Source organism: Hydra vulgaris, chromosome 15, assembly GCF_038396675.1.
Source record: "Hydra vulgaris chromosome 15, alternate assembly HydraT2T_AEP".
Lineage (NCBI taxonomy): Eukaryota > Metazoa > Cnidaria > Hydrozoa > Anthoathecata > Hydridae > Hydra > Hydra vulgaris.
The window spans coordinates 38,729,966-38,747,800 of record NC_088934.1 but is presented as its reverse complement, the minus strand read 5'-3'; the positions used below and the strand labels follow the sequence as shown (position 1 = coordinate 38,747,800).

The 17,835-nt window shown below is 26.3% G+C and overlaps 1 protein-coding gene across 1 annotated transcript; it reads right to left on the bottom strand.

Annotated features, from left to right (window-relative positions):
• Positions 1–13,819: 13,819 nt before the first annotated feature.
• On the bottom strand, positions 13,820–14,191 carry LOC136091939 (uncharacterized). The gene has a single exon (XM_065819659.1). The coding sequence runs from the start codon at positions 14,189–14,191 to the stop codon at positions 13,820–13,822; it is 372 nt and encodes a 123-aa protein (XP_065675731.1).
• Positions 14,192–17,835: the final 3,644 nt, after the last annotated feature.

Genomic DNA, 17,835 nt, shown 5'->3' with positions numbered 1-17,835 from the left:
CAAAAATACATCTTCATAAAACAATTTGTTTAACTTGCAAAGGAAAAAAGTCAATTCTTATAAAACGTTATAAAAAGAAAAAAGGAGAATAAAAAGAAGACAATATTTTATTTATACATGTTTTATCTTTAGATGAAATAATATAATATTTTTTTTACAACTGTCTTATTTTTTTTTAATATACTTCAAACACTTGATCTGGAGGCATATAAGGGTTGGCAGGTTTTGTAACAACAGGAACAGGAAGAGTTTTTGTTTTTTTGCCTTTCCACGCTTTTTTTATACCGTATAACAGCGAACCCACTTGCAAAGCATTGGTTACATTTTTAGGGGTTATAAAATCAGCTAATCCTCTTCGTCGTCGGACTCTTCCTCGCTTACGTATCTTAGATCTTCCTCGCTTAGATCTATAATGTCTTTTCTGTCTTCTTTGTTGATAAGCCATTCTCCATGAGAATTTAGAGCAAACAATAAAAAGTTTTTTTCAGTTATTTCAAAAGAACGTTCTTCTCCGTGAGCATGAGTTTATCATTGGAACGAATTACTTTAATAATTCGACCCTGTTTCAAACAATGTGTCAATGAAAAATCTCCCTTTGCATTACTATTAGCTTTAAATAGCGAAATATAAAAATCAGATAAATGTGGAAATGGATAACAAATCTCTGCATAAGTTTCATAACTCATTTTTTATAATGTCTGCTTCTTCGAGTAGCCAAATGTTAAATGACTCTTTAATAACATCAACAAAGTCTTCATATACCATTTCGAATTCGTGTTTGCTTTCGTCATAAATAAAATCAATATGGGCTTTATTATTAAAACGAGTTACTTTGATTTGTTTACTTCCATCCAAACGAAAAAATAATTTAAAATTACCATGGACTTGTTTTAAACTATCATTACCTGTAAAGGTAGAAGTTTCTAAATTAATAATTGATTTATAAAATCCTTGTAAACAAGTTTTAAAATCCATTTTTTTTCAAATGAATTTTTTTTATATCAAAAAACTAAAGTTTATAGCTTTTTTTATAAAAAAACAACAGAAAAAACACCATTAAATATTTTTTTTTTAACAATTTATTTTTGGTATTTCATTAGCAACATAAAATATTTCTTTATTTACATGAGATATTGTGTATAATTTATTTATAATATCATAATCCAATATCAAACCGCCGAATAACGTAGATGATTTCGTGTGTCCAGTATCTTTGCTACCACTTATAATTTCAGCGATACCATTTTTGTATTCATAGGTTAAAATGTATTCACCTCGCGAGCTCGTGTCTGTTCGTAAATTTTTGCGTGATGGTTCATGGAGTTTTGAATTCATTTAAATTGTTATTTTAACACTTTACGTAGAGTTTTTTTCTTCGTAGAATTTTTAAAAAGTTGTTTACTCCGTATTTCAATCTCTTTAATCTTGTTCATAAAAGCGGTATTAAAACTTTCTAAATTTAACTAGCATGACATAGCATTTTCTTTTTATTGCATAAAGTTGCTTCACTTTGTCTTTTATATTGCGTTAATCTGTAGAGATTAAATTTTATATATAAAAAGCGTGTTTTTTTTGCTAACAAAATCAAATGGCTCGAACAAGAATTGGAAAACGCACCAAGACAATGGAAAAAAAAATACTCGAAGATTTAGAACAAGAATTGGAGTTTGTCGCTGAGGATTTAACAATACCTCAAGAAGTTATTATAATCGAAGAAGAAAACGATAATTTCGAAAAACTATATAATCTAAAAAGTATTGAAAAAGATGATGTAGAAAAAGACAACTGAGAGGATAAAGAAATAGATTTTGTCGTGGAAAGACACGAAAAAGACATAGAAAAAGTTGATAAAAAAGTCGAAAAAAATATAGAAAAACTCGTTAAAAAAGTAAGTTGCTTTTACTCTATTTTTTAAAATATAAATTTTTAAGAGCGTTTTTTTCATAAGGTTTTTTTTTTTATTTTAGAAAAAGAGTAAATCGTACAAGCGACGAAACGCTAAAAGAAAATTAAAATATTTAAATGATAAAATAAAATATCTTTCATAAATTTTTTATACAATAAATTATTTTCTATTTTTACGTCTTATGTTTGCTTCTTTTAATTGATGTTTAATATCGACATATGATTCAGCAGTATGAACCCAACGTTTTATTCTTTTACCAAGTCTTCCAAGTTTACGGTTTGTTTTATTATCTTTATTTCTGTTATTTGTTCTTCGTAAACAAGATAATATTCTTTTACAATTGCTCGGTAAATACTGACTTTCAGCCTGTGTCGATGTTGAACTCTGTTTTGTACTCGTTTGTGTTTGAACTGCTTTTTTTGTTCTAGGAACTGTTGTTTTTGTACGCGCCATATTGACAGTGTCTAATGATCTAGGAGTATACCTTATTTTAGGCATTTTTATAAAAAAATGATATTTTTTATTTATATATATTTTTGCTTACTACAAAAACAACATGTTTTTTTTTATATAAAACAACTCATATTTTTTTTAGTAAAAAAAAAAAAAAAAAAATGGAAAAAGAAAACGTATTTAAATTATTTATTGTAAAAGATGAAAAAAAAATACCATTAGCATTAGTCAAGCCTTATAATGCTGCATTGAGTAATTTTTTATTTTTTTTTAAAAAAATGTAATATTATTAATAACTTTATAACCATCATTTTTTTTCTTTTAGATAAACGACTAGCAGTCGTAAACAACTTAATCGAAGCCCTTAGAAAAAAGCAAAAGCTTGGCTCACCTCGTAAGTTTAACTTTACTGCTTTTTATTAATAAAATAATTTTTTTTTTTTGTAAAAGTTTCTTTTTTTTTAGAAACGCAATATACATAAAACGAAATTTTGTGAATTTTTTTTTGTATATTTTTGTAGAAATAAATTTTTTTATAGTCTTTTTTTTTTTTTGTTTATTTTTGTTTATTTTGTTTATATTTCTATTTTTATATATACAAAATATTTAGTATTTTTTATAATATATCTTAGAAAAAAATGATGAAAATAATAATAAATACCGTAGCAAAAGAACTTCACACCCATTGGAAGCAATTAGCAAGATATTTAAATTTTAAAAGAAACGAAATTAAAAAAATTGATGGAAATTATAAGAAAAACTTTGATAAAATAAAAAAAATCTTAATTATTTACATTACACACCACAAAGACAAAAGAAGAGCCATTAATCATTTGTATTTTATTTTAACACGATGGCAAAACGAAACCAACAACCAAGAACTTTTATTTAATTTATTACAATGTAAATTAGTTATAACAAGTTATTAATGTTTTTTGTAATATTTTTTAGCAAACATAAAAAATGAATTTTATACAAATTAAACTAAAAGTAGCTGCTCGTTTACAATGGCAATGGGAAAGTTTGGCTCAATACCTTGGATATAAAAGAAGAGAAATTGAATGTATACAACAAGACTATCGAGACACAAACGAAAGAATCCATAGAGTATTAACTTTATTATATCATAAACAGAAATTGAAGCAGCTCGTATTTTATACGATACATTATGGAGTTGGTCCTTAGACCTTTCAACTGTAAAAGAAACAAATCAAGGACTTTTAAATAATATAAATGAAAGCATGACCCTATTACAAAACTTTATATTGCAATAATTTTTTTTTGTAATTTTTTTATTTTTTTAGTAAACAAATATATATTAAAAAAATGATTCAATATATCAAAAAGTGTGGATGGTAAGAATAACAATTATTTTTTGATTCTTTTTTTTTATATTTTTTTATACATTTTTTATTTTTTTATTTTAGTTATGGTGAATATATTAACGAATGGATGATTTGTTACCATGACTTGATATTAACAGACCAAGAAGAAAAAGAATTGGAAGAAATAATGGAATTGGAAGAAATGTCAGAAGAAGAATACGAAATTTATTTAGGACAATTACTAGCAGAAGATATAGAAGAAATGGAAGAAATGGATTATATTGAAGAACTGAAAAAACAAATGATAGAAGAAGAAGTAGAAAAAGAAGTAGATCAAATAGAAAATTAAATTTACGAAATTATTAATGAAATAGACTTGGAACAATATATCATTGATGTTATGAATAAAATGGATAATTTACCAGAACTAAATTTGTAAATATTTTTATTAAAATATATTTTTTTTTTAGACAACTAAAAAAATGAATAATAATAATAATGATTACAGCGACATGTATCCTGGTTTTGGGGATCTGTTAGAAGAAAGTGACTTGAAAGTAGAAAATATATCTTTTTGTGATTTTTACCAATACGATAACAAAGACAATGAAATGAACATTTTTTTTATTTTAGTTCTTTTATTTATTCTATTTAGTCATTTTATTTATTTGTTAATTCTTTTATATTAAAAAAAGACGAGTGTATTTTTTATTATTGTGCTTTTTTATATAAATAAATGTTTTTTTTCAGCAACTAATAAAAAAATAGCAGACAACATATATCCATGCTGTTTTTGTGAGAAAGAATTTACTAAAGAACAACTTATGAATCATCAAATAGAATGTTCTATAGACCAATTCTCACACGAATGTTTTACGTGTAAGAAAAAAGTACAAGATTTATTAAACCACGAATGTGATTATGAATTTCTAGGCATACAAAAAATGTGCTTTTTTTGTAATACCAAAGTAGATGATAAAGATTACTATGAACACTCTGTAATCTGTTTTCAATGTTATAAAGAACAACAAAATCAATATTTCGAGCAAATTATTCAAGACGAAAAGAAAAATTTTAATTATTTGAATCTTTCTATTAACCACATCATGAATGGAATGAAAAAGCATCAAGAAATCCTAACTAAACAAATAATTGACACAAAAGAAATTTCAAAAAAACAAAAAGAAAAAGAGCAAGAAATTAAAAATCTGAAAGAACAGAATGCTAAATTACAACAAACCTTGGAAGAAACCAACAACGAAATGCTAGAATTAAAAAAACTCACCTATGACATGTTAACAAATCAAGAAAAAGTACAAAATCTCAATCAAGAAATAACAAAACTCAATCAAATCGTAGAAGAAAACAGTACAGAATTCTTAGCATTAAAAAAATCAATTTAACAACCACAAGTAAAGCGACACCTCTTTAAAGACAAACATATCATCATACTCGATCAAATGAATCTAAGACTGCTATCAGATGAAGCATATTATTCGCAAGATGTTTACTCGCCTGAAGGGTATTATTATCGTATAAAAATATATACTCGAAGCACAAATGTAAACAATGTAGGCATTTTCTTCCAACTCATTCGAAGCGAGCTTAATGATGTTTAAAATGGCCCTTTGCCAAAAAAATAACTTTTACTCTAAAAAATAATGATAAATTTTTTGCTCTTACTATCACCCCCGAAAATTATATTCAAAGTTTAAACGCGAGTTCTTTTGATAAACCTACCGAAGAATACAATGTAGCTGTTGGTTTCCCCAATTTTATTTCACACGAAGAACTAAAACAATTTATTATTAATAATAACTTATTTATTTCTATTACTATTCAATAGTATATTTATGTAAAAAATGGTTTTTCCGAATTTTTTTGTATGTATTCTTATTTTTTATCTCTATTTTTTATACATTATTTTTTTAGATTAACTAATAAAAAAAATGAATTCAGTAGAAATATTCAGACAAATCAGTCTTGAACTAACTATTGCCTATGTGAAAAGTATCAGATTCATGCTCAGATTACCAAAAGAAATCAAAGAAAATTTAAAAACTGCAATGGATATCGTAGAGTACTTCAAAGACAACATTATAGAAGATGAACGAGGTCATATTTATGAAACTATGGAAATTAAATTGGAATTTTTACTTGTAATGTGTAAAGCCATTCATCGTTTAGACATTGTGAATAAATATAAAAATAAAATACCACGATTGCCAACATACGAAGAAAGCATGATTAAAAATCTACCACCTGTTTATTCTCCACCGAACACATTTTATCCAAGTGCTGTCATTGAAGCCAGGCAAGAAGAACTTTTGAATTTTTATCATTTTCTCAATGTTGAACCACCTGAAGCACCAAAATGTGCCCAAGAACCTGATTTCCTCTAAAAACATTTTTTTTTGGGAAACAATTCAATTTTTTTATTGTATTTTTTTACATATTTGTAATTTTTTTTTTAGATAACTAATAAAAAATAATGGGCAGCAACTGGGGCAATATTAGCTACATACTTGAAAAAGAATTTAGTTCATTTCACTACTTTCTGCATATTCGTAGAAAACAAATGGAACGAAATAAAAAAGTCAAAAAAGTTGGACAAAAAAACTAAAGAACGTTGCGCTTATTTGGAAAACATTCATTCTCACATTAAAAACTTTAAGGATGAAACACTGATTTGGTTTTATCCACACAGACGACATTTTTCTTATTATGTTTTTCATTACGTCAACAATAGATTAGATAACATCAACAAATTTAACTTTGAAAATCAATCAAAACTCACCTTGAAAGATTTAAGTAAAAGAACTTTGGCACATCAACGATTTCGTTTTGAGTTTGAACAGTTACAAAATAAAATTATTTCAGTATTCGATAAAACCAAACTACCACTCTCCAAATGGAAAAATAAAAATGATATTAGATTATTGTTTTACTGCTTTCATAAACACATCTTTTTCGAATGGAATGTCAAAAAAAAGAAACATTTATTATTTTTTCATCTTCAAAGTCGTTATCTTTACAATTTATTTCATTTACTTTTTACAGAAATATCGTATTTTGCTAATCCACATAAACAACTAGAAATAGATTTAATGAAAACACTATATCATTTAATAATGGAATATATAAACTGGGCCAAACAACAATATTTTTATATTACGGAACCTTGTTTTATTCATGTTAATATTGTAAAACAATTTTTTTAATTTTTTTTAGATAACTAATAAAAAAAATGCAAGTACAAAGAAAAAGTTTAGAAGAATACAACATGCATTATCACAAATGGGTATGGTTTTGTGGTCAAACAAGACTAAACTATAAATATGAAAAAATACCAACGTTAAAACAATTATGTAAAAGAAATATGGGATTTACTAGAATACAAGTTGAAATACAAACATTTTTACAAAAACAACTGATATTAGTCCTCGTTTTTTATTTAGAAAACATTTGGAATTTTTTTTCGATCAAGCTTTTTTTATATATATAAGCATTGAAATTTTTAATTCACATTATATTCAACCTTTTTTAAATAGTACACAATATGAACATTTTTATATTTTATTAAAAAATTATATTAATTGGGCTTTACAACAATATTATTTTATTTCTACAGATCAATTTGTACATATAAAGGATGTTATTTTATATTTATAGATAGAAAAAAAATGAACAGAATAAAATATAGCTATTCCAAAAAAAAACCATCCAAAAAAGTAAGAAATCAAATGAGAGGTATATTCATTTTTTTTTACTTTTTTAAAATAAATAAAAAATTTTTATTCAACCTATTTTTCTTTTTTTATAGCAATGTATCCCTACCTTTTCTTAATGAAAAAAGAAGCGATGATGAAGTCACGCTTATTAAATGAGCGCTATTTCTGCCTTAAAAAATGTGCAATATGCCAGAGTTGTCAACTCAACAAATAACTTTTTGTATTATTTTTATTCAGAAATATATATTTTTTTATTACATTTTGTCTTTTTTTATTCCTTATTTTTTATTGCTTTTTTATTCCTATTTTCATACAACTTTATACTAACATTCTTTTTTTTTTAGATATAAAAATGAATAATAACAATAATGACAACTGGGAGTTGGAACTCGACGCACCACCGTTTGAAGTCAAACAACCTCACTTAAAATTAAAAAGACCTCTCCGAGGTCTTAATTTGGAAAAATGTATAAAACTAGAATTAAAAGACTTAAAAAAAGAAAAAGAGCGGATATGCGAGGGTGCACAAGAAGAATGGATATGCGACGCTCCTCCATTCGACTTAAATTATAAATATTTATACGAATAGATTTATTTGTTTTTTTTTTTAATTGTAACCTATTTTTAATTGTAACAGTTTTTTTTATATGAATATATTTTTTTACACCTGATCCTCTATTATATCTGCGCACGCGCATTACAGATCAAATTAAAATTTTTTACACCTGATCCTCTATTATATCTGCGCACGCGCATTACGGATCAAATTAAAACTTTTCACACCTGATCCCCCTTTTTTTGCTCAGGCCCCCTTTTTTTGCTCAGGCCCCCTTTTTTTGCTCACGCCCCCTTTTTTTGCTCAGGCCCCCTTTTTTTGCATTTTTGGTAGACCTGCCTTCCCCCCCCCCCCCCCATCCTTCTCAAACAAGTGGAGGCTGAACTCTTCCCGTAACACGGAAATCCAACATACTATATGATCAGATAAAGAAATACTTAAACTCTTCAGAACTTTGCTTACGTGTTTTGGGAATAAGGCTGGTAATAATTTTTTGAATTTTTACGCGGAGAATTTTTTTTAAATATGTTTTCTATTGTTAACTTTTTTTATTGCATTCTTATAGTTATAGGCAAGCTCGTATTTCTTTCAAACATTTAAAACAACGGAAGATTGGATTTCTATAGTACCTAAACATAATCTTATAAAATTCTCAAAACTTTGCGTTTATAGTGAATCTGATGCAATATTTTGTTGAACATAATTACATATAATAACGTTAAATATAATAACGCAAGTATGTTGAACGACTCAGCGTTTAACATTCTAAACCGGAAATCATGTATTAAAAAAACATCTGTGCCAGCCTAAAAAATTAAGAAGAGTTGCAAGGCTGGTCAACAGATAGAATCTGTTTACCCCTTAAATCTTTGCCTTGAAGGTCTTTTACAAGAAAGTAGCCGGTTGCATTTAACATCTGCCCAAGATGAGTGTTTAATTCGAGACACCATCTCTAGCCCTTATTCAACCAAGAGCACCAAGGCAGGGAGTGTTTTTTAACTTGGAGTTGACTTCTCCCAGCCTTTTCCTAAAAAATCTTATCCTACAAGGCTGCAGGACATAAAGCAGGTTGTGCTGGGTTACATGTTACCAATAGCAGAATAACCTGACCTGACAGGTTTCTACATATATGTATATATATATTGTATATATATATATATATATATATATATATATATATATATATATATATATATATATATATATATATATATATATATATATATATATATATATATTTCTAATATTATGCATTATATTGAACAACCATATTTTAAACTTTCAGACTTAAGAATAATGTTAAAAATTGGATTTTAGACTCATTTGATTTAAAATACAGGAATCAAGAACAGAGTCAAGTAAAGAAGTAGAATGTACCACAGCAGAATGACAACTATTATCACATATAAATGTTTGTACAACTACATATTTTCAAACTGATTTATATTCAATTAGTTGATGAATAGTATAATTTTTACGTATTTGTATATACATGAAATAATTTTAAAGCTTCTAAATCATAAAGTAGATACATGAATTAGAAGCTTTTCCATTGTTGTTAAAACGACTTATTTGAAAAACCTCTTTTTTTACACAATATCTCGTTTCAAAATAGGCTGTGAAAAAACATTAACGTTAACTGTTAGTCTTAACTTTTATAGGTAACACATTAATTTTAATATGTAATAAAAAAGTTATGATTTTTCATCAACACTCTTTAGATAAAAAATGTAATTTTCACCATGGAAGCAGAAAAATATCACCCTTAACTTTATAATCAATATTTCAACGTTTTAAAATGTACTTGTAATAAATAAGCACATGCTTGTGACTCCTATAATAAATTTCATTCTTTCAGTTACTGATGAATAAATTAAATAAAACTGTTATATGAATAAAATTTTATATTTATGTTGTTTATAATTTTATATTCATATTGTATACAATTTTATTTATTTATTTATAATGTTTTATAAATCACAAATCAAACTTTTTTTCATTTTACACTGCGGTTTCATCAATAAAGACTCTTCAGGAACCATATACACAGCGCCTTAAGGTTGTCTAGGACTAGTGTCTTAACAATGTGAAGTGATGTTTTTCGCTTTATAGTATCAATAACATGTCTAAAAATAATTTTTTTAGATTTTTGATAAAAGATCCTGAGGTACCTCAAGACCTCCGAATATGAATGCCGTTTTTTAGAGCAAAAAATAAAATCTTTTACATTATAAAATGTTTCAATTTTATAAATATAACAACATAAATTAAACAACACTATGCCTAATATAAAAATAATCAAATCAACAAAAAAAAAAAGTAATGCTAAATTTAACATTTTAACTTTAAAAGATAAATTTTTTTAGTCAATTTTGTGACCAAATCTAACAAAAAGTGAAGGACTTTACAGTCTTTATTTGAAAAATTAGTAATTTACTTGAAAAGTGTTTAATCTCTTATACTCAACACACTAATATAGTACTTAGTACCACACTACAGTTTCACAAATTGAGTGTCTTTTTATCAAAACTAGAATTTACCATTCTATGCTGCTCGACACCCTGCTACAACCATGCCCTTTGCTCAATATCAGTTGTAACGATTGTAGCAAAATCCGAAATTAACTTGACAATTGACATTAAATTAACACCAAGTTCTGCTGCATCGTTGACAAATTTAACTGTACAAACAAATTGTTTTGCAACTCTAAAAACCCGAATTCCACTGCTCCACTGGTTTGGAAAGCCAACCAATTTTTTTGGGTACCGGTTTACCAAAGAGGAAGTTTTTTGGTATTAGAGTCAAAGGCAATTTATCCATCAATTCTTTCTTTAGTGAATGTGTCATCAGAGGATGTTTACTAAATAAAGCAAACGGCACAACTTCTTCTGACAAGTACCATTGATAATTACGGAGTTTGTTAATCACAACTTCAGCAATACCTTTGTCAGCACTTCTAAAACCAATCATGTCATGAATAAACTGGAGGTCATTCATAGGTGCATCCACTCCCCATTATATTTTCATCCATGCAGGAGTGTTGAAATGAGCCAAAAAATCTCATTATCATCATTCCGCATGTGTTTGGAAAACATATACATCTTTCCAGCATAAATGTTGCTGGCCATCCATCTTGCTTGATGCATTCCCCTGCTTTGAGAAAGTGGGCGCCGCGTGGGGGAGTTTCACCGAAGATTATCAGAATGTTTTAAGCAGATTCACGATAATCATCCCTTGGAAAAGTTGTTGAATCCTTGAAACATAGCATGTCTGAAAGTTCTTTGACAACTTTATGTTTTATATTTAACAACAATGTTTTTTCAGTTTCCAGTATTTGTATTGCTTTAACCTCATCCAAGTTAGACCAAGCTTTTTTAAAATTTGAAAACAGTTTGTCTTCCGTCCCTAAAATATCATTAAATAATAATTTCCATACAGCAGCAAAAACAAGTTCTAAGATGTGATGACGACAAGTTAAAGAGGGTGGCTTTTTATCTAGATCTACTTCCATTAACTTAGCAGCTTCTTTGCGTATACCACTACTGCTAGCTGTTGTATCAAAAACTAGAACTACAACTCTGTCTGACAGACTACAACTCTGTCTGACAGACAAACTTTTATCAGATTAGGCGTTGCTTCAGCCTAAGCTGCTCCTTGAGAGTTAGCTACGGAAGGTACACCATAGAATTTCCTTCCCTTGTTTTCGGGAGCTCCAGAAATAGGAACTGCAAGTCGTCCATTTATGTTTCCTAGCACATCTTTTTAAAGCTTACCATCCCAAAGCAAAGCACTTTATTGGGAAAGGTTCTGTTTCACTGTCTCTATGACACTTTCTACATTCTATTGAAGATTGAACATCCTTGTTCTCCAAGTTGTAGATCTGTTTCATTGGTTTTTGTTGTAGATTTGTTTCAAAATCAAGAACATTTTCAATTTGGTAATCTTCTTCATTTAATTGCGTCTCAGAATCACATTTTAGCAAACCAGCAACTCCTTTAATCTGTTCTTATCTTAAAATATCCAATCTACACTGTTCTCTTTCTGTAGTTCTTGCTTCACTTGCTAGTCTTACAAGTTTCATTTTGGCTTTGGTTTCAAAAATTTTATCATGCCCATCCATACATGTTCTTCTTTACTGTTGTTGACCCAAAAAAAAATCGATAATATCTTGTTTTTTTCTTTCTGAAAAGAATGTTGATTTCTTTATTTCATCTATGACGTCAGATGCACCTATGTTAAAAAGAGAATTCAATTGATAAATAAAACTTGCTCTCTTGCTACCAGGGTCTGTTGTTGTTCCTTTATTTTTCATCAAACTCTGCCATTCATTCCAAAGTTTCAGAGCATCAAACATGCAACTCTGTCTGTATTTTGTTTTAATTCGTGTCGTCTTCCGAAAAACAAGGACTGCATTGACCACAACATAACCAACATACTCGTTTTTTACTTTATATTTATTATTTTCTGATCGTTCCTTAGAAATAAGACATATTTCATAACTTGCCTACAATCAGGCAGTTTGGCCCCATTATATGATGTTGAAGGTGACCACTTAACCAGAAATCAGTTAACTTTCTTGCCACAGTTCTGCTTGGAGTTCCTTTATGTGAGCCAGAAGTAACTAGACGAAGTGAATTCATTTCAGTACTTTGCCGTGGTTATGGATCGTGCTTTTTACTACTTTGAGTCAATATTCTTGTAATATATTCATTGAAAAAAGTAACTGTATTGTTTCACTAAACAGTATAAAAACTCGAATAATACAATTAAAAGCCACATAAAACCAATTAAAATTTTTAGATATGATTTTTGATTATTGCAATTCTAAAAAAACAACAAAAAAGGCAATTTATGCAAAAAATTGGGAACATGTTCAGAGGCATAGAGAGACCTCAGGATCACTTATCGAAAATCTATAAAAGTTATTTTTAGATTTGGTGTTGATAGTATAATTAGAACAATTTTACTTTTTTACTTAACGATGGTTGTTTTGTCATTCCATACTATATTCTGGACAACCGTACATTGCCGTGGCTACTAGATCCGAGCCCAATCAATATGTATAACTATATAAACAAAATCTCCTTAAAGTTGTAAAAAGGCCCCGAAAATTGCAAATGAGCCCCCTAAAATTGCTAACCCCCTTTAAATTGGCAGGTGTGGAGGAGTTTAGCCGCGGCTTTGCTTATATATATATATATATATATATATATATATATATATATATATATATATATATATATATATATATATATATATATATATATATATACAGCGGTGGCCAAAAATGAAAGACCACTCTTTTTTTTTTCAAAATTTATTTTCAACCTTAGTATAATTTTATTTTGGAAAAAGTTATCAAAAAAAGAAAAACGTTTTTAGAAAGAATTTTTATTGTATTATATATTTATTATAAAAGAATTTATAATTTGTTTACAAAATAATGTTAAAAAATTAAAAAACTGACTTGTAAAAAATATAAATGGGAACAAAAATTGGACAAAACTTTAAGACCAGTTTCAAAAATATTTCAAAAAGCAGTAAAAAAATAATTTAGAAACGTGTTGTTCCTCCATTTGTTTTCAAGCACTCTTGTACTCGTTCTGGCATTGAATTCATTAAAGTTTTGATTACTTCATCAGGCACATTTTTCAAATAATGAGAGATAGAAGATTTCAAATCTTCCAAATTGTAAAGTTGTTCTTTACCAAGCTTGTGATCAAGCAACGACCATAAATTCTCTATTGGATTCACGTTCATTTCATCACTAAAGACCACACGGCTCCACTGATCTGTTGACCAATTTTTATGTAGTTTGCACCACTCTTTCCTGGCAAATTTTTGTTTTTTATTTAAGCGTGGCTTTTTTTGCAGCAGCACGCCATAAGTAATTTAAATTGTGGAGGACCCTTCGCATAGTTCTAGGGCTTGCTTTCAAACCATTTGACAGTGTCCATTTTGTAGACAAGTCTGTAGATGATGCTTGTCTGTTTTCTTTCATTAATCTCACTAACGAGCGAACATCACGGTCATTTGAAATTTTATTGCGTCCAGTCCTATGACGATCATTAATTGACCGGGTCTCTTTGTATCGTTGAATTATGTTAATAATGCAAGAGTGAGACCTTCCGAGCTTTTCTGCTATTTTTCTGATGCTATAGCTTTCTTCTTTTAATACAAGAGCCGCGTATCTGTCTTTTTTCCCGATCTTTGCACACATTTTTGCAATGTTTTTATATCCTTATTGCAATTCAAAAAATAAATGTTTATTTGATATCAAAACTCAGGTTTCGATATTTTATTTTATAGCCAACGTAATAAGCAATTAAGACAGTTAAAAAAAATAATGGATTATTATTTTTAATAAGTGCAAATTAAAGATTTGAAAGTGGTCGTTAAATTTTGTCCAATTTATTTAAAGAGATTTATAAGTACTAATCAGTTTTTTAATAAGTTAAACGCTATTTAATTAGAATTAGATTAAAAAAATTATACCACTGTAATCCGGATGTTTTAATTAACAAGATATTAAAAAAAAAACTAATATGTCAATTAGAATCTTCTTAATTTTAATTTAAAGATTAAGAAACCAACTAAAAAATGAGTGGTCTTTAATTTTTGGCCACCGCTGTATATATATATATATATATATATATATATATATATATATATATATATATATATATATATATATATATATATATATATATATATATTATATATATATATATATATATATATATATATATATATATATATATATATATATATATATATATATATATATATATATATATATTAGTGATATACTGATAGCATATTTGTGACCGATGACGATACCGATGAAAATGAATGGGAAAAGGCCAATACGGATGCTGATACCGACGAATTTATTTAATGATATTTATCGATATATTTTGAATATTAAATTATTAAAATTTAATCTAACTATTTAATATTCGAAAATTTAAGACTATACAACATTAAATTGTGTAAACTTTTTCATTGAATAAGTACTGGTAAAAAAATACTTTGACCCAAATCAGAGCCAAACCAATTATTTAAAAAAAATTAGATTAACTCAGTTTATAAAATTTACATTTTTTAGTTATTTTACTATGAAAAGGAAACTTTCAAAAAACAAATCCATTTTTTGGCGAACGCATTTTATTTCAACTTTAAAAAGAAAATGATATTGCTATGAACAGTTTTCTTTAATTTTGTACCTTTATTTATTTATTAGTAATTTATATATCTGAACAACAATTACATACAAATATAGAAGGCTATACTTGAATACATATAAATAGCAATGTTTAATTAGGTTACTTTTTTGTATAACAATATAACAACACAAAATAAATTATTTTAAATATGACGTAATGGTAATAAAACTATAAATAAACTCAGCTGTTAAACCAAGGACGTAAAATAAGATGGACATTCAACTCATTGTTTAAAAAAAAGATATGCGTGTTTCAGTATTGTTTGGAGAACAATAGCAAAACAATAAGGAAAATTGCAAAATGTGGGAATATTTTTATTAGATTCGACGTCAAAAAAAGTAGGTCTCGACTATCCAATAAAATATCTTAAGATTTCGTAAAATATATTTTTTGAACAGTTAAACATAAAATGAATATGACAGATGAGTTTAATATTAATCAAGAAGATTATTCTTTTTTGCTTGAAATCTTGATTCTGAAATTGAAATAGTTGTGGAAGATTTTATCGAGCTAGACCTTGACGAGTTAGCCGACTTCTTATCAGATGATTTGGAATTAGAGCTCATACCATCAGCAATACCTACAGAAAAATCGATTTCAGAAGAAGAACCAAATAAGCTCAAAAAAATAGAAGAGCGAATAATAACTAAATATACTTGTCCGAAATCTCACAACAAGTATATTAGAGAACCGAATTTTAAAATGCATGAAAAGAAATGTTACATTGGTACTAAAGGTGAGTTATACTCGAGTATTTATTGTTTAGTACTCAATGAATGTCTGGTAGTGTCTCTAAACTGGTAAACTTACATTATGAGTACTCATAATGTGAGTTTACCAGTTTAGACATTACCAGACATTAATCATGTTATATATTCCACAATATGTTGGTCACATGTAATAAAACTTAATTTCTAAACTGGTGCTACTGTTTTTAGGATCACTCCAAAGTTATGAAAATATATTGCAACAGTTTTTAATTTTGATTTTATAAACTATTCAAAATTATAATATGTTGCAATGTACTACTCAGTAGTACAGTACTCAATAGTCTACTGGATCTCCAATAGAGATTATATAATCTTGTGCAATTTGTACAAAAGTAACAAAAAATCTAATAAAATAATTACTTTATTACATTTTTTGTTACTTTTTTACAAATTATAAGAAAATTAGTAAAGTTAGAAGTGGCAGGTTAAAGGTTTGGTTTTATTGAAACAATTGATTTTAAAATACTAGTTATAATACATCCCAGTACTTTTGATTGGTCAAAATATGCTTACAATATCTCCTAATATTAAGCAATCTTTCACAGTCTGTAAAATATTAAATTGGGTCTTAAACTTCTAAAGCAAACACTAGAAAGACTTAAAAAAATATCCAAGAAATTAAAAATTAAGTTTTAAAAGATAGTATACTTATTTAAATTATGATATCAAGAATTGATTTATATTATATAATATAAATCAGTTCTTGATGTTACAATTTTATTACCATTATTGAATGTTTTTTTTTTAATGTCATTATATAATTATTTATGAAGTTTAACTAAGGCCATTAGTTTAAATTCATAAATAGTTTTATTATAAAACCAAAAAATGAATTTATTCAAGTTTTGATAATTAAATATACTATACATTTACTTAGATAATGTGAATAATGGTGGAGCTGCTAAAATCAAATCAAATGATAAAGAAAAAGGTAAATTATTGATATTTATTGAAGATTATATATATGCATATAATATTTGATATTTATTGAAGATTATATATATATATATATATATATATATATATATATATATATATATATATATATATATATATATATATATATATATACATATATTTATATATATATATATATATATATATATATATATATATATATATATATATATATAAATATATATATATATATATATATATATATATACATATATATATATATATATATATATATATATATATATATATATATATATATATATATATATATATATATATATATATATATATATATATATATATATATATATAGTGTGCTCAAAATGAAGCGGCTTAAATTCCGTTAACACAAACATCAAACCATCTTGACATTTTTTATATTTTTTCTAGTATGATAATGACTAGATGGGATAGTATTTTAAAATTATTGTGAAATCATACTCTCAATCATTTCTTCCCACTTCAAGCACTATATATATATATACATATATATATATATATATATATATATATATATATATATATATATATATATATATATATATATATATATATATTTATATATATATATATATATATTATATATATATATATATATATATATATATATATATATATATATATATATATATATATATATATATGTATATATATATATATATATATATATATATATATATATATATATATATATATATATCCCAGCAAACATGTTTATATGGGTTCCATTTGGGCCATCCCATTTAACTAATTTGACAAAATATAAAGAGTTATGCACTTGTTCATAAAATTAACTTGATTTATAAGTTTGTGAAAAAGTTAGCAAAATTTATTAAAAGTGGTATCAGTTAAATATGCAATATTATTAATTCAACATAGTTATGTTGCATACAAAGCACACAAAGCAGTAG

What these genes read in the sequence shown, in the direction of transcription:
- LOC136091939 (XM_065819659.1), bottom strand. Translation starts at nt 14,191, where the DNA reads ATGTGTGCAAAGATCGGGAAAAAAGACAGATACGCGGCTCTTGTATTA.